Source organism: Artemia sp. Qi Xiang Cuo, chromosome 14 (genome assembly GCF_049724085.1).
Source record: "Artemia sp. Qi Xiang Cuo chromosome 14, ASM4972408v1, whole genome shotgun sequence".
Taxonomy (NCBI): Eukaryota; Metazoa; Arthropoda; class Branchiopoda; order Anostraca; family Artemiidae; genus Artemia; species Artemia sp. Qi Xiang Cuo.
The window spans coordinates 44,556,709-44,580,962 of NC_142807.1; the positions used below are offsets into that span (position 1 = coordinate 44,556,709).

The 24,254-nt window shown below is 34.4% G+C and overlaps 1 protein-coding gene across 1 annotated transcript in view; it reads right to left on the bottom strand.

The window, feature by feature from the left end:
* The window catches only part of LOC148944509 (uncharacterized), a 63,392-nt gene that overhangs the window by 36,122 nt on the left and 3,016 nt on the right, over nt 1–24,254 (bottom strand). Inside the window, exons 2-7 of the mRNA XM_089100759.1 lie at nt 22,313–22,447; nt 19,147–19,290; nt 17,652–17,876; nt 13,335–13,445; nt 8,507–8,665; nt 6,994–7,178 (exon numbers count right to left, since the gene is read on the bottom strand). Of these exons, the coding sequence (XP_088956885.1) occupies nt 6,994–7,178; nt 8,507–8,665; nt 13,335–13,445; nt 17,652–17,876; nt 19,147–19,290; nt 22,313–22,447 (959 nt within the window). The remainder of the gene's footprint in view (nt 1–6,993; nt 7,179–8,506; nt 8,666–13,334; nt 13,446–17,651; nt 17,877–19,146; nt 19,291–22,312; nt 22,448–24,254) is intronic.

A 24,254-nucleotide genomic window follows, 5' to 3' on the forward strand; every position in this document is an offset into this window, starting at 1 on the left:
GTTGGATAAACGAAAATTAAAACTGATGCAACCGGTAAATGATGATGAACAGATGGGGCAAAAAGAATTAATTCGCAAGGCAGCACCGAACTGAACTAAGGTCAATCCCAATCTTCCATTGATCTCCATAACCTTAGGCTCCAGTAGAGGTCGTAAGCCTTTTATGACAGGGTTGGCCATCTGTCGCCAAGATACGGTACAAATTAATCTGCGACCAATTCACGAATGGGATTGGACTCACTCCTTCCATTGTAGATGCAGCTTGATCCATTTTAGATGTCACTTGGATGAATTAGCCGGTCAGCTTATCGATAAATCCTTCAGTCTTGTAGAACGAATAATAAAATCTATTGAATTTGTAACACAGTAAAGAGAATATATACAGTAGCGACAAAGGCTATACTCTCCATTAAAAAATGTGACACAGATTTATCACCCCACAGGATTTATACCCCGCCTTCGCGCACGCGCAATGACAATTGTTTCCGATGTAAACATCACGATGACCTTATGGCAACTGAACTAGTCTGTGACGACACGGCTCTGAGTCTTTACGCGCGGTATCAAATATGTGTCATGTTTGGAAAAAGAAGTCGCTACTGGTATATCCTTAAACTGTGATTTTTAACTTCAGAAAAGATTGGTTGCAATATGCGAGCATCCCTTATCCCATTGTCCTGATTTCACTTTTTTACGCATTAATTATTCTTATCCTCTTCGTTTTCTTAGTAAACAAATCGTTATTCCCTTTGGAAGCAAAGGTTACACAAATCTTTCTGGCTGTCTTCGTGTAGACAGAAATACTAGCGTAAAACATATTCCTAAATAAGAATTCAAAAATTTCAAGTCAATTAACTAAATGAAAAGTAAAAATGCTGCCACTTACGCAATTAATATAAAATTTAGGGGGAAACTAGGCAAAAATAATTAATGGTAACACAGGTTGAAAAATGTCAGTATTCGATTTGAAAAATTAAAAAACTGAATTCTGAAATCAAATCGCTGTTAAATAAATGTTTAATAGACCTGGATGACATGATTTCCAGAGCATTTATCTAGAATCTTTAATATTTACACAATCCTCGGTAAAAATGACTATTAGAAGGAGAAAAACCGAAAATCAAGCTTCTTATAATAACTGGCACGGTTTTAGAAGAGCTAAATAAAAGACGGCATTTTAGACGGCCTACATACTAGCAAATCACATATCTATTACCTTAAAAAAGAGCAAAAAGCGAGCATTGTTGACTAGTCTAATGGGATGGATCAGAGGCAAAGTTATGGTGCTGCTCATAGTAAAGAGCCAAGTACCTACGATGAAATATTTTTTTCTCGGCCACTTTGCATGGAAGAGGTGGTCGTAAAACTTTGAAGAGGGGTCGTTTGAAAGCATTCAATTGAAAGGTGAATGCTAATGTGCTATTTTAAAGGCCAAACGTGAATGGAGGGCAACTAACCTCCCACCGTGCTCTTTTCCGCTACCCGGCCCTCTGAATCACTCATGGTGGCAGATTAAAATTTTGAGATAGCCAATTTGTTTCAAACAGTGGAAAAATCAAGTAAGTGTGCTTCTGAATCGATATCACACCCTTAGGGACGATGGCCCTCAATTATGTCAGTTACCCCCTGTTTACAAATAGGTTTTAGTAGAAACAACGGTCTCTTTAATTTGGGAGCTCGATCAGCTAGGAACTCTCGGAGATCTTTCACTAGGCCAAGATTCACAGAGTTTCGCAAGGGTATACAACAGGAACAAAACGCGTACATAAGTAAATCAAAAGACGCTAACAAAATACGATATCTGTGATATCTCGGGAATGATTTGGGGGATCGAATTGAATCTTTCAGGGAGTGTTGGAGGAAGAAGGAAAGTAGATTTTAAATTTTGATTTAGGGTACGGGCCGAAAATAAATCGAAAGACACTATGTATATCCAAGTCACCAAAATAGTATATCTTTATACCGTGGGAACCGCTTGGCGGGTGGAGATAATGTTGAGGGAAAGAAGGGAGACGGCGAGGCAAAGGAACTTCAAATTGTGTGTTGGGGGAGGTTCTCAAAGTATTTTTTCTCCAATCCCTGATCATTTCTGCACTATCTGCCCCTATAGGGCTTGTAATCTCTGTATGGTTGAGTCACGACGTAAATCAAAAGACCCTACGTGTTGTCATGTTATCAAAATAGCGTGTCTGCAATATCGCGAGAAGAGCTTGAAGTTTCAAACCGAAACTTTCAGGGGGTGTTGCAAGCGGAAATGGATTTGTGACTTGGGTGGGGGAGGGGGCGGAAGTAGAGCTAAATCGAAGGACAGTGAGTGTCCAAGTGATCAAAGTAACGTATCTGTAATATCTCAGACATGGCTTGGGGATGGAGCTGAAACTTTCAGGTAGTGTTGGAAAAGAAAGAAAGAGGGCATGGAGCTAAATAGATTATATCTCTAATTAACCTAAACGTTTTGCATTATAAGCTTTTCAGGGATTTATATTCACGGAAAAGTAGCAAGGTAAATAAAAAGACATTATGTGTTCCCAGGTTATCATAGTAGCGTATCTCCAATGCCTAGGGAAAGCTTAGGAGAAACAGTTGGAACTTTCAGGAATTTTTTAGGGGGGAGGTGTAGACCTTGAACTTGGGGGAGGGGCAGGGTAGGGTTAAAAATATTTCGTCTTAAATGAGCCAAAAATTCGGCAATTTAAGCTCAAGTAGGGCTAGAATCAATTCACAGCGAAGTAGCGATGCGAATCAAAAGACACCGTGTGTTACCAGATTATCAAAAAAGGGTATCCTCAATGTCACAGGGACGGCTTAGAAAACTAATTGAAACTTTCGGGATCTATTGGGTGGTCTCAAATTTTGACTTGGAGAAGAGGGTAGAACCAAACTGAAAGACACTCTTCGTGTCCAAATTATCAAAACAGCACATCTATACTATATCTTCAACTGCTTGGGGAATTCAGTCAAAACTTTCAGGTTGTGGGTGGTAGATAGACAGATAGATTTATTCCAACAACAAATATACACACAATATTCAAAATTAGAGAAACAATTAACGTCAAAAAATCAAAATCAACATCCCGACCATAGCAAGGCTCTATGGCGGGGAATACAGGGAGAAGGAAACCAAAGACGAAGCCAAACAAGAAAGGAAAAAACTCAAACAACCACCCGTAACTACATTCTGAAAACCCAGCCAGTGTAAATTGCTTTACAAAATTACCAAACCAACCCAAAACTCCAACTAAAACTAGAGATGTCAACCGCACGGGGGCGCAAAAGAAATAATAATAAAGAAATAAAGATAAAATAACTAAAAAAATTAAATAAATTAATAAGAAATCAGAAATTATTTTACAATCCTTCTAAAGGTACCAAACGAATCACACTTTATAGCAAATTCAGATAATTTATTCCAGGGAAACTGACAAGTAGTCAGGGGATACTATGCAGAATAGTCAGAGACAAAAGACGATCTAGGACAAAAAGTGGCATCGCCGATCCAACTAAGCGTTTTTGTATTACGGGCTCCAGTGGGATAGAAAATTGTTCATGTCTAAAACACTATGAAATGCGAGGTTATCGAAATAGCATATCTGCAATATCTTGGGGTATCAAGCTGAGACTTCTGAGGATATAAGACAAGAAGAAAGAAAGTCGTGCAATAATTCAAACTCAAACATAAATATAACATAAATTACTATAAAGGAATAAGTTAAACCCAAAACGAACAAATATTAAAATGAATAATCACATCAAATATAAAAATAGCATTTACTGCAGTAGATGAATAGACGACTTTTAAAACGAATAGAAATTAAAATGAATAATGAGGTCGCACTTGAAACGAAGAGAAATTACCACCCACAAGAGTATAGCTTAGCTTTATGATTTTCTGTTTTGTCGATGTTCTGAAAAATCAGAGCACAGCTCAATCAGAGAAACTACATTTCATTTTCACTAAAACGCAAATATCACTTAAGTTGTTTAGAAGGTTTAACAAGGAAGGACTGGGCAGTTAAACTCTAATCTTTCAATAATAGATAGCCTTTTAATGTTATTTTGTTCTTGATGTTATGACAAATAAAAAGCACTTCTCTAAATACAAGACGTTTTCAGTAAAGCGCAAATCACATTCTGATCTTTAGAACTTTTGAGGGCAATAGCCCCATTCCTGTTTGTGGTAGTTTCTCTACATTTTTTATTTGCTAACTTTTATTTTTGTTTGATTTAAGACTCGTTTATTTATATTGCAGTATGGTATCTTTTAATTCATTTTAATTTCTGTTCATTTTGGGTTTTGTTTTTTATTCATAGTAATTTTTATTCGTCTTAAATGAATTATTAAATGACATCATTTTGGCTCGTCTTTTACTTAATATGGTCCTTGCTTTTCTTTGAAAAACTTCTTTTTCGAAATTTTTTTTTTTAAATTAAACTGAATATTCAGTTTCTATTCAGCTTCTGTGGTGCTCAATCACAGTGGCATCAATTGTATATTGCTTTTTTTTCTTGGTTTCAGATTCTATTTAATGGTTTGATAGATTATTTTCGGTTTTATCTTTGTTTTTAGTGTTGACGACGCCTTGTTTTGTACAGGCGATTCGTCTTTTCCTTCTGCTGACCGTAGTCCCGTTTGTTTCCTTCATCTTAAGATTTTTTTTTCTCTCTTTAATTTTGGAAATGTCATACATTTTATCTCTTTCAAGACAAGAAATTTTATACTTATGGCCCTCCTCTCTGGTAAGGTGGCATATAGCAAGACTCTCAGTCAACTGAATTTTATACCAAGCTGACTGAGAAGAGATTTAAACCTTTAAGAGAGGGGAAACTAAGCCGTGGCCTAGACTATATGAGTGCGCCCCAGCTAAGAATTAAAATTAGTAGGGTCAACAATGGAAGCACATTTTACACTTACAGTTTCGCTTAACATTTCTACGGAGAGATAGTACTTTATACCAATCTCAGGAGGTGGTATTCCCCTCCCCCCTCTTGTGTGGTCAAGGTAAATGACCGGGCATTGCCTAGGTATTCTAGCTTTTAGAAAAACAGAGTAGCCTTTTTATACCGTTAATAATCATTTAAACTTAATTTTCAATAGTTTATTTTCGCAAATCTGAGATAAATTGTTGCTTAACCTAGATTTTTTTCTAATTTGAGGATATTCGAGTAAAATAAACCTCAAAATTCGAATCAGCCAAACATTTGAGTCCATTAACCGGTTTAAATATATGATTTTTGAAAGAAAAAGTGTCTATGCAAACGAGAAGTAGCCTCTATCGACAAAAGCACAGTAACCTTTTCAAACTGGAAACATTTAGATTTTTGCAATACGGAAAAGTCTACATAGGACGACAATATATTGAGCAAAAAATATGTCATAAATCAGGAGAGTAAAAAAAAATGTATATATATAAAAAAGTTTTAGTTCAATTCCTAATCACAAAATAAAATAATCAGAATCGATGTTTCAGATGAACTTGAATATTAAAACTATATTACCCAAAATATGAGTCTTCTAGAGAGAATAACAAATACAAACTTCATTCACAGCTGAATTTGTATCACGAACAAGTAAACCATGATCCTTAAGAAATGGTTTTATTCAAATCGATAAAATTGAATATCATGAGGGATGAGTAACAGTATTCCCTAATGAATACGGATTCTTCAGGTTAAATGGAAAACGAAGTTCTTTGTTTAAAATCATGTCAGTTTGATTATAACACTGTCAAAACCGACTGAGCTATATATTATTAAATTGCCGTCCCTCAGGAGAGAATCTATCAGCTTTTTAATAAGGGCACTGTTCTAGTAGATATGACAATTTCTTTTTAAAGGAAGAACAGCAGGCACGAGAAAAACAGAATAAAAGTTTTGACAGAATCTTATTATTATTTGAAAGGAAATTTCCGAGGAATCATTGATGAAAGACTTCTGCACCTGAAAACGACTTTCACCGTTTCCTGTTTACTCCTATAACACAGACCCAAAATGCCTTCAGTAAACCTTCAAAATATTTGGAATTTTAGAGTCATTAGCTATTTACTTACTCTGGAACACATGCAAAAAAAAAAAAAAAAAAAAAAAAAAAAAAAAAAAAAAAAGAAAATTTTTAAACCAGATTCCTATAAAACTGTCAAGCCAACAAGATATGTTCTATGCCGTTTTCTTCTGTGTTGTTTTATGCTATTGATCAGCTTGAGATCTCAACCACTAATACAAATATAATCAGGAGTCTATTCCCCAAAACGGGGTGAAGGAATTCAGAGTCGCTCACCCTTGGCGAGTTTTGTGGTGCAAAAGCACCTTTAAAAAATACAACAGAAAAAGCTGTATTTTCTATTTATAGTACTCTTTTTTTGCTTATGACAAAACAGATGCTCAAATATTGCTTGTTTTCTTCACTCGACAAAATTATTACAAATAAAAGAACGTAAAGGTTTTTTAACCTCCCTGCTACTCCCCCTCCATCAACCCTAAGACTGAAATTCTGAAAAAATCATGGAAACAACCCTGTTTATATACACTATATTTCGCCACATATTTCATTAAAACAGAGAATGTAACTCAAATTATCTTATAACATAAAAATAAACAAGAACAAAAGAGTATTGTTTTTTTTTTTACTTTCATGATTGTCTCCTTTCCTTAGTTAACAAATAAAAAGACATCTTTGCGTTACTTTAACTATGAAACTTCGACTAAAACTTCAAAAACTCGTATCCAAGTTAAAAACATCGAATCAAAGGAAAATTGGGTATAAGCTAACTTACCTATGATAACAAATTTTTTACTCATTAGACACAAACTAATTTTTTTTTTTTTTTTACTAAAAGATGTAAATAGGAATTTTACAACCCTACTCTTGTTTGTTACAAAAAATGTGTATGTTGTTTAGTCTCACCTTTTATTAATCAATTCCATCTTCAAGAAACTTTAGTCTCTTGAAACTCGAGTTTTTTTTTTTATTTGAGTTTTTAGTCCTTAAAGCCTTACCATAAATCAGCTAGTACTTGTTCAGAGAGTCCTGATTGCCGAAAAACGTCTTTAATTTCTAAGCAAGAAACAAAACCGTCGGCATCCAAGTCAGCCTGGATAAAAAGTGCCTCAGCTTCAGCCTTCTCAGCTGGCTGTACCACCCAAGGCACAGTCGTTGGGACTAAGGATGCTATAGTTCCAATCTAAAACTAATAAGATGATATGATATACACGGTTAAAGGAGTGCGAGATAAAATTCTTTGGGCAGAGCAAAGAAGCAACAGCCTGACCAGGGAGAGAGATCACTACGTCTTTCCCTAATTAGTGGAAACAATTATAATTTAGTCGTTTTATTTATTGTGATTTAGCTATTTCGTACACATTTTACACCGATTACTCGCATATAAATTCGATTAATCTTTGAGCTTTTGAAATAAGATAATAGTAGTAACCTCCGCCCCCTCAAAAGTGCATACAGATGTTTGATTGAAAATGCAATCAAAAGTGAATACAGACGTAAATCTTTTAATTACTCACACCAAATTTGGATAGCTGCATCCGATATGTCGAAATCAGCAGAAGTGAAAAGATGGGATTGAGAAGAAAAAAGACGAAGAAAAAACTGCGTCTTTAGTTAAATAATAATAGAAGCAAAGACACTCAAATGGTTGCTAGTACAAATGCGTTAACACTATCTATTTAATCCTTTACATTAAAAGGTTTTCGCCAATACAAAAAATGCCGCCATTAATATTTAGCTGATATATTCGCAGCAGAAAAAACATCATTATCTTTCCTATTATGGTACAATGAAATACCGTTCGATTTATTGCTTTGATAAGAGCGAATGCTACAGTTTCTCCTTAACCCCGAGAGAATATAAAGATGGTAATGAGGCTTGTGACATACCATCAAAAAGTATGGTTAACTTATAAGAGTGGAAACTGACAGTACGAAAAAACTATCAAAGCCATTTAGCGTTTGCCAACACGGTAAAATAAAGGTGGTAATAAGTATCTGATCTCAGTTCCCGACGGAAAAATGATTACAGAGCTAGAAAGGAATGTCAAGCGTCGCCACATGGTAGATGGCACTGATCACTTTTTTTTCCCGACACTAGTGCCAGTTCCCACTCTTACAAGTTAGCCATACTTTTGGATATACCGTTAAGAAAAATATGGTAAAAAAGAAAAACACAGAATCAAAACTTTCTACCGTGCTTCTTAAAGATGGGCTTCATTACACCCTTAGGAGTCACCACAATACAAAAAATTGCGTTTCATTAAATAATTAAATCATACATTAGACACAAAACGAGAACTACTTTCTAATCCAATGCGCATACTTGTCTTTTATGTTCCCTATTATGCTGTTTCCTAGATCAATTGCACACAATACTCAGTACCCAGGGTAATCTAGTATATACTTTTTAACTTTATTCCGAAGTAAAGAACACACATCAAGTTAATAAACTTGAAGACGTTTTTAGATGTTACAAAATGCAGATTTTTCAAGAGAAAAAAGGTCTTGCCTTATTTGAACCTCCAGATAAAGATGGAGCTCTAGGGAGTTGTGATGAAAAGGATGCTAGAGAACCACTACTTGTTACAGCTGATGACTTCGCTAATTCACCGAGAGGAGTTGCAGGAAGAGTATATCCATCTAATCGCTTTTTGACGAGATGCACTGCCTGAGAAACAAACAATCAATTTAGAATTCAACAGTGTAAAAGAGAGAGAGGAAGAGACAAAAAGCGAAATATTGCATTGTATACCGGGTCTAGGTGTCTCCCCCGGAAAAAACTTGTCCCGGATGATTACCCCCTTTCCATTTTTCCCAGGCTCATCAGATCAAAATTTTGAGACAGCCATCTTGTTCAAAATAGACAAAAGGCCAAAAAACTTCCCTCTGGGTTTGACAACCTCCATTCCAGCCCCCGGGGCAAGGGCTGTAAGCTATGCAAGTTACTCATTGTTATGATACAAGGTTTTTATAGGAAGGATGGTCGTATATTCTTTGGGGGGGGGGGATGCATTAAGGTACATTTGAATGCCAAAATATCCTAGCTATCATTGAGCCTTTACGTAAATACAGAAGTTCTAAGGAAGGGGAGGGGGGAGCGAGTGAGAAACTGATATTTAATCCCTCTTTATTTTTGGGAATATTTCTGGTCTACATTGTTATTATGAAAGTAATGAGTAGCATTAAACCCCTAAATTAGCAGAATTTATTCCGTATGGAAAAGGTGCTTTAGGGAATTTTTTGGGATGAAAATGCCGGCTCCCTGTCTTATCAACCAAGATCAAGATGTTGGTCGAAATCAATGAAATTGCCGTTAAATCAGTAAATTTTAGCTTTGTTCTAGTGACTTAAAATGACTCCACCATTTGTTTGGGCTTTTCTTATCTTTTGTTAGATATGGAAAGGCTTTTCTCATCTTTCATCTGTGTCATTATTATCTCGAGATTCACTGTTCAGTTTAACAAAGCAAGAGAAATTATTTATAACAGAACATCAGCGAAACTACTCATTACCGAAAATCAAGTAATATAATCTCAAATGGAATGTATTGTTAGAGAAGAAGTAAAACTTCTCTGAGGGGAATTTCAAAGACAGCAGATTAAAAAACGAAACTTAATTTAAAAAGTCGATATGTTGATTCAATGACTGTCATCAATGAAAGAAAATAACAAAAATTAAAAAATTAATAAGCCTTGTGCCTTATATGACAAGGTGGGGTGTAGTCTGCGGTGTAATCATACTAAATAAATGGGTATAGATCACAATTTTATTGCGAGAATAACAGTACGATATAAGAAAGTGCCTAGCACACAATTATCATTTAATCAGACAAACTTTCATAAATGTAGGGAGAAATCCTTAGAAATAGGGAGAAATTGAAGAAAAATATATATATTTATCCTATATACGAGACATGTTTTTTAAGTAAGTACCATTTTGGAATTAAAAAAAGACGTGCTTGGAATTAAAAAAAGAAGATATTGCAATAATTTTATTTTTACATGAAAGCCTGTACCTTAATCTACTTTTCTAATTACTTTATGTGAATATTGAGGCACTTGTCATAACGTGGCACCAGTTTTTCAATACCCTCCTTATTAAATTCTGCCGCCTGATTTGTATCACAACTGTTTTGAGTTCGTCTTCAAGTGCAGGAAAAAATGGTAGTCGCTGGGCGCCAGATCAGGGCTGTACCGGTGGATGATCTAGTTTCCCATTGAAAAGATTAGATGAGATCTTTGGTCCGATTAGCCACATGAGGACGGGCATTGTCATGCAGCAAAACGATACCCTTACTCAACTTGCCACGTCTTTTGTTCTGGATTGCCTGACGCAGATTGTTCAATGTCTCACAATAAGACGCTGCATTGATTGTCTCATTACGAGGCAGAAACTCCAATAGCAATACTCCTTTTTTTGTCCCAAGTTACTGTGAACATGATTTTCCGGGTAGAAATTGTTTGCTCAAACTTCACTTTTTTGGGTGATGATGAATGTCTCCAGTCCATGGATTGTTGTTTTGATTCTGGTGTGACGAAGGCCACCCATGTCACTCATAATGTTTTGTCCGTAAATTTCACAGATCTCACGATGAATATCGATCAGTTTTACGCCTTTAGCACTAAGAAATCGTATAACAGCCCGTACTTCACAATCGGCGGGATTCACGATTGTCGGAGGCATCTTAAACACTCAGTAAACAACGTATACAATGAAGAATCAGACTGTAATGGCGTCAGTGCGTAGACAAGAGATTTAGGTAACCAGCACGCATGTGCAGAACGCCCACCGTAGCGCTGCGGCGGCGGAATCACACAACGGTACTTACTTAAAAAACATGCCTCGCACTAAGTATACTATAGTCTACTATACAGCATAAATAGTATCTGCTATATTTCTAAATAAAAACATATTCATAAATACGTTTAGTTCACTCCTATGCTAACGGACCAGGCTTTATGGTATTTTATACATATATAGTATTTAATATCATGAGAAACATGGGGTGATCAATCTTTCTTTATATAGTATACAGTACCGGTAGAGTATATAGCATAGTATACAGTACCGGAAGTCCAGGCTTCGCCAGAGTCCCGGCAATTCTCACGCAACAGGCTTGTATATATTTGATTCTCTAATCATTTATTAGCATAATGATTGCGTTATCCTGTAGTTTTAAGTTATAAGGTGTCAAGTCAGCAATTTCAACTAATTCCAGAAATTCTGGCGTGTTTCAACTCCTCCTTCTTGTTAATGCATCAAAAATTCATCCATTTTACGGGATTTTTTTTCTTCTGGAACTCGTTGTGATTCTCACTGCTGCTTCTCTTCTAACCGCAGGTTTCATACAAGGTTCGATGTGATCATCCCTGTCGCTTTTCTTTTAACCGCAGATTTTTTTTGTCCACTATTTTCATTTGAAATTTGTAGTGATGCTTGTTGTCACATGTCTTCTAGCCTCAGATCTCGTTTGCGCTTCATTTTCGTGCATCATTACATATTTTGCATTGTCTTTTGCTATAGCTGTTCAGGTTTATTCAAAATCGTTTTCAAGAAAAAAAAAATTAAACATACACAGATACATAAATAAATATACATTAGCTCGTAAAGGGAGTATATATATTCTTTATTCTTTAGTTTTAAGCCATGAGGTGTAAAACCACCAATTACAATTGAATTAAGAAATTCTGGCGTGAATTCAATTCCTCCTTCCTGTTAATGCATCGAAGAACATCCATTTTATAGGATTTGTTTTCTTCTGGGACTCGTTGTGGTTCTCACTGTTGCTTCTCTTCTACCCGGAAGCTTTCATTTACAATTCGATGTCTTCGTTGTGATGCTTGTTGTCACATGTCCGCAGATCTCGTCTGTGCTTCATTTTCGTGCATCATTACATCTGACTTTTTTCCATTCCTTTTACTTTAGCTGTTAGGAATCATCCAAAATCATGTGTAATTTCGCACGACGTCACAAATACAAAAAAAATTCTTTGCCATCTTTTCCCCAATCCTTATATTTTTGATTTAATGGTGTTGTTATATAATTCAGTAACAACCAGGAATTTTCCAATGCATATGCCCTCTGAAATATATAGAATACGCATTGGCATAATCATCGTTTTATTCTTTTTTCAAGTCATAGGGTGGCAATTCAGCAATTTCAGTTGAATTAAGAAATTCCGTCGTGAATTATATTCCTCCTTAGTTTTTATCCTTTATGGCCGCTAAAATAACATGCTTCTTATTCAATCATAACTGCTGAAATACCTAATTTACAAATAGCATAATTATCGTATTATTCTTTAGTTTTAAGTCGCACATTCGTTTGCAATTCAGTGTGATTTGTTGCTGTTTCTTGTTCCATGCCTTTACAGAGTTATTTGTCGTCTTGTGTGATTTTGCATGTGTCATAGATACTAAAAAATAATTTCTCCTTCCTCTTTGTCGATCATAGACTTACACACGCTAAACTAACCCGTTCCTTAATTTCATTGTAATTTTACTTTGTCTTTTAACCGCTCACGCACGCCAAACTAACAAGTTCCTTCACTCCATTATAATTAAGCCTATAATTTTGCCTTCTAACAGTAGATTTCATTGTGCAACGTTTTCCTTTGCAACTCAATGTGATTCTTGTTTTCATTGCTCCATGTCTTTTTCTTTAGCTGTTCAAAGCCATTTGTCATCTTGTGTAATTTAGCATGCGTCATAAATAACTAAAAACAATACGACCCCTCCTGGGGGAAACATGACACAATATATGGTCTTGAAATGAATATAGATATAATAATAATATTAATAATATATTGGAAACCCATCGTATACAATAAATGTACAATGACAGATTTGACGTCCTCATTAGATTTGTGTTCGAAAAACAAGGCCCCAAACAACTTTTCTCTAACTCGTAACCTATCTAGATCGTTTTTTTCAGGTCGGAAAATCCTAGGGTGTCAATTAAAAAAATATGAAGCCATTTTAAAACAAATAAAATAATAAATATATGCATACATACATACATACACAGTTGTTTGTTTAAAGAGAGGTGATAAATATCAGCTGATTTCAGCCAACTATTGCTCCTTCTAAATTACAGTGCTGGTTCATTGAAAAAGAAGAACAAGAGTTGACTAAAAGTCGATAATTTTCATAAAACTTTTCGTTTTGCTCGTTTTTTCGGGTGTTTCAGCAACAAATATTTTCAAATATTTTGTTGGAGCACATGGAATTGTACAAAAAAAAACTAGTTGACATCATTGCTGTTGCCAAATTCAGAAGATCCAGACAAAGAAAAAATCAGTAAAGATTATAGCTGAGGCAACGACGAATATCGCTTACCACCATGAATTCATGCCTTGTAAGAGCACCATCTGAATCCATGTCTGCCATGTCCCAGACGCGGCCTAAAATGTCTACTGGCAGCTTAGAGTTCATCATAACTTCCCTAACCTGAAAAACAAATTTTGTGTCATAATTGATAATTTAACTTCTTCAAACAAGAAACTATGTATAATTTAGTCAAATAAACGGGCTGTTATCTATAATAAACAAAATTAGCAAGCAATGAGTAAAACATATTACTAATATTACATTAAATATAACAAGTAATCATTGTCAATATATTTAGAAGAATATCTATTTCAAGGATTCAGTGTGAAAGTAGGAAAAAAAAAAAAAAAAAAAAAACCTTTTGGCTATTAAAATTAAGTAGTAGTTTATTGATATCACCGTATCAAGCCTAGTGGCTAACAGATGAATTTATCAATGCTTCAATGTATAGGGAAAATGTGTAAGACCAATAAGCAGTTGTAAAACCAATTTTCCTTACAATTATTACAACTTTTCAATAAAAGCTTTGTTCATTACAAAAAAAATATAGTCAAGTAAATTTGGTTTACAGTTACTATGAAAGGGAATGGGATATTTCTAGACTACTTCAGCAGCTTCTGAAATCTCAAGAAAATATATATTCGGCTATGCTATTGTATCTATACTATTGAAAATGTAAGTAAATAGATTACACTATTTCCTTTTTTCTTTCTTTCTCAAACTTTCATACTGATTCGTCAAAATTTCTACAAAATACATTTTTCATGATATGGTTTGAGTACCATTTTTGTAATATGAATAGCATAACAAAGTCGTAAACTGCAAACAAAGCTTGACATTTTACTGGAAAAAAAAACGGTTTTATGGCTTCTCCTCTCATAAAGAAATCCTTACTAACTTCATGGCCTGGACTCCAGACATCACTTTCTCATTTGTACATTTTTCCAGGTGGTACAGGTTCCGTTTTATTGCCAAAATCTTTGCTAATAAAACAATAAGAATAAATCTATCCATCAAAGTAATTTTAATAGTCCAATTTACTCAATAGAAACATTTTATAATTCATCTTGAAGCGCGACATTGATGTTGCAATAGATAATAAAACCACGATACTAAGTATTTTGCATTTAATTATCAAAGACAAGTCATTTACTATCTCGTATTGTAGTATGTGTTCCATAGGACTTAGATAGTTTAAAGTATTCGGTTGGTGACTCTATCTCAAAAAACAAGCTGTAAAAAGTATGTGGTCAAGGTCCATAATAAAGGAATGGTGAAGATGATTAGGTTACATTAAACAGATGTAGTGCCAGGCAAGGGTGCAGCTTGGGTTGGGGGGGATATAAAGAATGTGCTGAGAAAGTCGTCCGATGTGCCGACAAATGCTGACACATAAGCGAAATTAAACTAAAAACATAAGCTAAATTCCAAGGTGTCGGTGCTGCGCCTTTACCTGCACCCCTCGTGGCAGTTTCAGGAGGAGGGGTATCCCCCCAGACACGAGTACAGTTTACTTTTGTGCACCAGACTGCAAAATGGTTTCCACAATAAACAAAACCTTGATTAGTTGTCTACAATGGGTCGCTAGCAGGCCAAACTGGTTATATTCAATATATTTTTCAAGACCTCAGCCTTGAAACATTTGCTGACTTCCCTGTTTACAGAGCATTCTTCAGAATAGCGATTATTTTGAAAAACTGTCACAACACAGCCATATTTTCAACATCTAATAATGAAGGTTCTTATATATAAGCAGCGTTGAACCGTTCACAGTAAAATGTACTTAAGGATGTTCTTGTTACTTCAATAGAGCACTAAACGCCAACACCAAAAGTAATTCTGGATATTTTATCCACCAAATGATTGACATAAAACTATCAAAACTAGCACTTATCTGGTTTTCCAATTGTTTTATAGACTTAATCAGTTTAGCTTCTCAACGTCTCAATTTTTGGTTATGAAAAAACCTCCAAATGCCCAAATATTCCAACAAAATCTGTTATTACATGCATTTCCCTCCTTTTTTATTTCAAAACTCTTATGCACGTAAGTCAGAATTTTTCTGGCATCCATATATATATTATACAGAAATCCATTTGAAGAAACAAGATATTGTAAAAAAAGAAGATGTTCAACAATTCCTAACAAAGCGAACTCGGAGAGAACTTGGGGAGAGCGGCTCACTAAAGGACTTCTTCTCCAGTCCATGGAGAAGGTCATTAGAAACACAGGGGAGGAGGAAATTCAAACTTTCATGTGCGTCAGTACATTTTGAAATCATTTAAGCACTGTTAATTAAACATTATATCATCTTTTCAATAAACCTTTAAAATAAATGTCATAATACTTAAGAGTAAATGACGTTCAGTTTTTATTTTTTAATATTGAAGATATTAAAGAGTTGATCGACCTTGTCCTAAATTGGAAACGGCTCTCCATACCTCTCCTTGTCCTAAATTGGAAACAGCTCTCCATACCTCTCTTATGGATACTCAAAATTGTCAACGAAACAGATCTCTTAAATAATACAGTGACCGGATTGCGAAGGGGGAGGAGCTGTCAAAAATGAATAAATTTTTTTTTTGCTGAACAAACTGGTATAAAACTAAAAAAAAAAAAAATACATACAACCCAGGAGACCATCTCCGGCCCTATGGATCTACCACCGAAATCAGATAAGAGGAATGGCTTCCCAATGTTCATTAGCCACAAACCGATCACTCGCGATTTGGAAATAAATCACGTAATATAACCGCCAAAATAAACGATGATAATTGCATGAACCTCTTAGCATAGATTCGCAGTGCAAGGCTTTTGTGGAACACGTGAAAAAAAAAAATCCCTGGTTGATGTTTCGGGAAAATTAAATCTTCAGGCCTAGTTACACACTATTTTACCAAAACTTCGAATTGCTGTGCTTTCCCTGGATGCTATAATAATTTTCCCCTAAGCGAAGAGACTTAGGATGATGTTAAGGGAGGAGCGTCCTCCTTTTAGCCAACCATAAAATGGCAGCAAGGGGTTTCTCCTGGACATTATTTATGATAAAACACCAACTGTAGAAACTTATAATTTTTGCATACACGTTTTTCCTTTTCCCGATACACGTCACTATACACAATCACTATAAACGTTTAACTTTCTTTTTTTTTTTCATTTGCTAGTCAAATGGGAAGTTTGGCCATAGTGGACGAACGGTTTCTTAGCCTGTAAAACAGTTATCTAGCCTTAAAAAGCGTTATCCCTGACGTACTTTTGTTCAAGTAGGAAAACGTATTGCTGTCCACTAGTCCTCCTATTTTTACATTCACATTAACTGCTTAGTTTTTGATAAATACGTTTAAAATATATTAAAAAAAGATATGGTAGTACTGTTATAACCCATCCAAGAACATCATAAATCCTTTCTTCAACCCAAAATATACCTACCTCCATACATTATGTCATTCTAGTTTCAACAATTCCATCATAATACAAATTGACATGACTGCAGTTGTGCATTACAATACAAATTTGATCATATTAGTCTCACGATTGTCATAATGATAAACTTTGCTTCTAACACGCTTAACTAGTTTGCTGTGTGCTTGTCTTTTTATGAATTTCTAACGTAGATAATTTCAAAGACCACACTGCCTTTCCATGACGATAAATAAAAGTTCAAATAGGGACAAAAATCTTTTTAATCGACAGTGATAAATTTCACAAAAATACTAGATATTTCGGTCACATATGCAATGATCGACATTAGTAGTAAAACTTTGCTACTAAAGTTTTTTTACACAAAAAAAAAAATTTAGTAGTAAACTTTTTGAACTTTTGAACCTATTTGAACTTTTATTTATTGTCAATTTCTAACGCCTCGTGTCGATCGAACCGTGGATAAAATTCTCTTAAATAGTTTCACCTTAGTGATTTTTTTTTGTTTTTTGTTTATGATGTTTTATGATTTTTTTTTGTGATTTGTTTTGGAAGAGACTTTGTGCTAATTTTGTTACCTCTCCTCTTTCCACCATCAAAATTTCTCTGAATGTTGATAAATGTGAGTTCATATCCTTTACTGTTAAGGTTTCTTAATCATCGCTTAGATGTCATTTTTCTATCCCTCTTTATCCATTTTTCTATCCGACTTTACGCTTTAGGTCCTTGTCTTCTTTTTCATTTTTGTTTCTTTTTATTTCTCTATGGCTTTTCATGATCTTTTCTGAATATTTTTCATTTTTTCATGGTCAAACTTTCATTCAAAATCCTAAATTTGTGGTAATTCTGCGAGACATGTATAATGAAAAGGATGGACATACAGAAATAAAATGATTATTGCCTCACCTTAGCACCTACTACTTTTCCGTCACTTGGTTCTAATGTGTTAAACAGAGTGTCGTATTTCGCTTTTTCTTCACTGGTAACTGACCAATCATATCGTACTGTCTGAGGAGTACCACTTCTTGTTGGTGATAGAAGCGATCCAAGGGAGCCAATAGAACCTTGAGATGGCGTTGGCGTTTTACGAAGCATAGAAACATTTGGTGGTAGAATAGGTGGCTCTTCACTCTAAAATGAGAAAGCTAATATATGAATAACTTATCTTAAGAAGAATGTGTTATTAATAAGAAAAAAAAAAACAAAAAAACAACTAGTACACAAATTGGTATGTTTGCAACACAGATTAAATCCAATTAGCCTCACAATTGGCGTAATGATAAAATATGCTTCTATGACATCTATTTAGTTTCGTTGTGTATTCATACTCCTATTATCGTTTATTTTCTTTGCTTTCACATATATTATTTGACAAGAATTGTCTGTTTGACAAGCACGTCTCTAGACCTCAAGGAATCAAAGGTATTGCAAAAATTGCCTCAAAGGCAATTTGCCTCGTATGGTCGCCCTGCCTCAAAGGCAACCATACGATTTCTTGGAGCCAACGTAGATCTATCAAACTCAGAGATTGCATGAGAGCAAGGCTCAAAAGGAGAGAGATTCTTTCCACTTCGGTTCACATGAACTCAGCTGACATAAATCTGTTGGCATCTACATAGAAACACTGCTTTGGTCAATTTGGCTTCACAAAGTTTACTGTCTTCTGTCAAAACTTAGCTTATGAGATGTAGATTATCATTTTAAAGGAATTCGCGTGATTGTTCCCAAGACCGTCCATATAATTGGTAGTAATTATTTTTACAAACACAATCTTTAGCTTTAAGTTTTCTATGATCCACATTCTCTGTTTGAAAAATTCAAAAATTTTGTTTTTAGGTGCTTCAAAAATTCAAAGATATAGTTTTTCAGTAAAATAAACTTGAATCACATGGAAAAGTCTTCTTACTCATATTTTTAAGGCTAATTTGAAAAATGTTATCAAACATAAAGTATATATCTTTTTGTTGAACTAGCTTAGATAGTAATGTAAAATTTAGGGCTGTGGATTCGGTTATAAGTCACAACCGACTTCAACTACCACTCCAGACATTTTCAATACACGCACTCCGACTCCATTCAGCAAATATTTTCTTAAATTCCAACTCCGCAGCCATGGTAAAATTACACTAAAACTCTTAGCGATAGATAAAAGCTTATTATATTTTAAAATTCAGCATAAAAAGCACCAATGGTAAGCCATCTCAAAAAAATAAAATTTTTATTTACAAAAACAGAGCACCCATACATAACCGAAAAAAACTGAGAAGTTCTCACGCGAAAACTGTTGGAAACAAATAAAATATATTTTTTTTAGTTTAGCACAAGAAAGCTCAATTCAAATTATTCATTTTATTTGATGGGCCAAAATAAAACTTTATTTTTGTAACTCAAAGTTACTTACCATATTAGGAGCAGGTAATTCCTTTGTCACATTTTCAAGTGATACTTCAAGTCCAGCTTGGGCAGCAGCAACCAATTTGAGTGATACAAAAAAACCTGTTTTATCCAAGTATCCTTTTCCATTGGGGTCTGACAAATCCCATACCTGAAAGACCAGTATCTGATAAAAGAAAGAAAGAAAAGAAAAGAAAATTAATGATAGGGTAAACAATCTTTATGATCAACCTATCATCAATATCTATAAAAACGATGTTGGCACAATGTATTATATTTTTCCTTTAGACCAGGGCACTTTGTATTGAAGAAGTTGTTGTAGAAACTTTGAAAAGGGCTCATTCAATTGGAAATTGGAGTGGCTTGTGCCTTTTTTAAAGGTCGAAGGTGATTGGAAGGCGAATAACACCCCTTCCACGCCCACCATCCCCAAAACACATCCAATAAAAATTTTGAGATAGCCATTTTGTTCAGCATAGTTGATTTCCAGATATTGTTTTTGAGGAGGGCAATCCCCCATAGCCCTCAGGCCAGAACATAGTTTGCATTTTACTAAAAAAATACAAATGAATGTGCATTGTCAGTTTAATATACATATACTGATATTTAGTAATCAAAATGTTAATATTATTTGATTTATTAAAGCTATAAAAGTAAAAACATTATTTTTTTCAGTAAAGTGCAAATTATGTTCTGGCCTTGGGAAGGCATAGGAGTGTTGAACCCAACTTATGTTAATTTCTGCTCGTTTTGAGTTTGAATTGGTTATTATTGTAATTTCTGTTTGTTTTGGGTTTCATTTATTTATCGATGCTGATTTGTGGTAGTTTCATGCTTGGTAGATTATCTGATTTTATTTTCACTCATTTTTTGTTTAATGAAGTTCTTTACTTTTCTTTGAAAAACTTGTTTTGTGGAAAAAGTTTTTTTAATTAATTAGAAACATAGACGGAAGAGAGCAGGATAACATTTTGCTTCAACAGTAAAAGACCAACAACTGAACGTTTCTACAACAAATGTAACTTCAACGCAAATTAATGTTACAATAGTGTAATAAGACAGCAAGCTTATTTATTGTATAATGACTTTTTCAAAGCTAAGAATCTTAATGTTATTCATACTCCAATAAAACACAACGTCGAAAAGTAAATTCGCTAATGAAATTATTTCAAATTCACTTTATAAATAACTATGATCTTAAGGAAACGAATTGTTCCTGTCAACTTGGTTACTATATAACTTCACTTTTTAGATATTACCTATTAGTGACTGACAGCATGCCAGTCTGACTGGATGCAAACTTATGTGGAAGCTGAGCACAATGGCCTTGGTAACTAGCTGAAGCTCTTAAACCAATCCAATGCACCAGAAAATTGTTTCACACCATTTTATTGCAGACTTTACATTTCAAGACAAAATAATGAATACACAGAAAATTCAAGACAAAATAATGAATACATGGAAAATAATAATCAATCAAAATAGGATTTTAACAATAGAAAAATGGGTGTAGAAAAACATCACTAGGATCCAGGAACACTGGTTGCTATTGCAAGAAGCTATTGAAATCAAATTTTGAGATGGTTAATCAATTAAAATTACTATAAAAACTATTTGTTGAGCTTTCCAGTTTCAGATGCAGTAATGCTTAGCGGTCGTTTATTTGCTCTTAACAAGTAACATAGTCCATAGAAAATAAACGATTAATGCAGACATTTATTATAAAGCTCATTTTAACTGAGTTCATAAAACTATGTACAGTGATGTATAATTGCACAACAGACGGAAAGGGTTTTAGTTCGTTATTGTGTAGGTGGGGGAGGGGGGGATTAAAGAATTGCACAATAAAAAGTGCAATTTTACGCCCAAATGTTCTAACTTTCCAAGAGCTTTCTCTATTCCCCCTTCATTTGGACTAAGCTTCAATACAGGTGCTGTAGGGTGATAACTCTCCTCTTATGGCAAATCAAATAAAAAAAAACAAGGTTTTTGATTTGAAAGTAAAGAGCAACATTAAAACTCAAAACAAACAGAAATTATTCTGTACATGAGGGAGGCTGCCCCTTCCTCAACCATTGCTCTTTACGCTAAAGTCTTAAATTTCTTTTAAAATACTTCTCATTCAAATCCAACAGCCCATGTGTTTGAGCAGTCTTTCATAAAGCATTGTGACCAAAAGTCAAACTTTAGCATAAAGAGCAAAGGTTGCAGAAGGGGAAGTCCCTCTTATATACGGAATAATTTCTGTTTGTTCAAGTTATACAGAACCATCAACACATACGTTTGAAATAGAACTGCAGTCTACTACCAAACTACCATACAGGTACAAAACCTGAAAAATTTGCCAGTATTTTTAATTTTCAGTTAGGATCTTTTGGAGGAATCTCAACAACTTATCCCATTTGAAGATAATTGCAATTATATTCTTGCTTTTTAAAAAGAGCATTTTCAGCTCCCTCACCAAATTATCCCCTGAAGTAACACTATTAAGGGCAGAAAGGTTATTGATAAACCCATCTTGCTGATTTGAAGGAATTTTGACTAAAACGAAAATATTTGAAATACATTGCATTTGTTCTTAAGCTTTATATCTGAGCAGCTAAATCTAATGTGTGTATTTACTTTCTGTCAAGTTTGCCTACCATTCATATTCTCTAACGCTGCTGAAGATTAAATTTTTTTGTGATAAATGGTTTGGTACTGGAAATTACTACATATATTTCTTTCCACAGCATCATTGGACAAATTACACTTTGCTGAGGTCTTTAAAAGGATTTTTCCTTTCCATCAAATGTTATTCAGAACAGCTTCGTAGCTTTGATGAACAATATAGAACCAGCAAATAAAATTTCCAAAAATCCGAGCAGGTTGCCCTCTAAACCTGAGTGACTCTAAGGAAGTATCAAATCACTATAGGCATGGAGTTTTTTTTCAATACATCTTTTCCTCTAGCCCTCCCCCCCCCAAAAAAAGAAAAGAATTGTGATAAAGAGCCATTTCTTCTTATCTTCAAATTCATATTTGTGCATCACTACCTACAACACGCAGGCTCTGCAAGAAGGCTTGCTAGCCCCTATACAGCTTACAAGGGTTAAGCTACATCCATCATTCCCTAAAAATCAATATATGCATAAAAAAAAGTAATAATGACTGCACTAAAGCGGCGACTTTACCTTGCTCAGAATAGCAGCAGATAATCCAGATTTCTTTAAAAAATTAGCTGCATGTACAGCACCAATGCAATCAGAAGTAGTTGGATCTAAATGATGATACCATGCTTCATATATGCCAATAAAATTTCCAGCAACCTTAAAAAAAATCGAAATAATAGCAGAATATAGTAAAAATTGATACTAGTACATGCCCATAGAAGACAGGAGGGAAAGAGATTCATCTTAAGATAAGTCCACACTACCTCAACATTATATACTTTCAAGGGAATGTGACCTATTCACGAAATGTCTAGGGATCATTTTTTAGAGGGGAGGGGGGCAGTGTCTATTTTTTATCATCATAGTTGATTTCCAGATAGAAAATATGTTTTTGAGGAGGATACTCTCCCACAGCCCTAAGGGCAAGGGTTTTAAGTTATGCCCTGGGGGCATATAAGGTTTTTTAGAGAAGGTGTTGTCATAGAAACTTCAAAAAAAGCTCATTCAATTCGAGATTCAAAGGGCTAGTGCCCTTTTTAATAGTCAAAAGTGATTGGAGGGCAAATACCCCCCACGCCCATCATTCCCCTCAACGCATCCAATAAAAATTTTGAGATAGCCATTTTGTTCAGCCTAGTTGATTTCCAGATAGAAAATATGTTTTTGAGGAGGACACTCCCCCACAACCCTCAAGGCAAGGGTTATATAAGTTATGCCCTGGGGGCATATAAGGTTTTTACTGAAATCTTTGTTGTAAAAACTTGAAAAAGGGCTCATTCAATTTGAAATTCAAAGGGCTAGTACCCTTTTTAATAGTCAAAAGTGATTAGTGATATTTTTTGTTGTTGTTGTTTAGACCAGGGCACTTCATATCAAAAGAGTTGTCATTGGAACTTTGAAAGGGGCTCATTCAATTGAAAATAGAAAGGGCTTATGCCCTTTTTAATAGTCATAAGTGATTGGAGGGCAACTAATCCCCCTTCCACTCCCACCCTCCCATTTGCCCATTATGTTTATCAAACTAAATTTTGCCTTAAGATTAAATCAAAATGCACTGTGATATTGCTAATTCCAAATAAGGCATCTCAGCAGTATCCCAAGAATGACTGAGGGTATTATGTTCAAACTTTTGGGGCTACTTCTGCTCTTAAAATTTAACCAAATCAAAATACTGTAAGTGTATCCATGCTATAAAAGAAAGTAAACAGATTTTTTTGCAAATGGTATCAAGTTTTCCATTTCAGGTCAACTAGAGGAGGTATGAACTAAATTAAACCGTACTATTTGTGTCCAGATTTTTAAAAGGGTGTATGTTGTTAAAAATTGCTGAAAATTTTTCTCCAGCATACACACAGCAGGCCAAACTATAAAGTCTTAAAAAACGAAAAGATTTAAAGTGTTATTTTCTTTTTCCCTGAAAAGACTATGTCCAAATAAAACAAACAGAAATTAATTATAAAAAACTTTTTCCACAAAATAAGTTTTTCAAAGAAAAGTAAAGAACTCCATTAAACAAAAAATGAGAAAAAATAAAATAAAATAATCTACCAAGCTGAAACTACCACTAATCAGCATTGATAAATAAATGAAACCCAAAACAAACAGAAATTACAATAAATAACTAAGTCAAACTCAAAACAAGCAGAAATTAACATAAGTTGGGTTCAAAATCCCTATGCCTTCCCAAGGCCAGAACAAAATTTGCACTTGACTGAAAAAATACAAATGAATATGCATTGTCAGTTTAATATATGTATACTGATATTTAGTTATCAAAATGTTAATATTATTTTATTTATTAAATTTATAAAAGTAAAAACATTTATATTTTTTTCAGTAAAGTAAAAATTTTGTTCTGGCCTTGGGAAGGCATAGGGGTTTTGCGCCCAACTTCTGTTAATTTCTGCTTGTTTTGATTTTGGCTCGGTTATCTATTGTAATTTCTGTTCATTTTGGGTTTCAT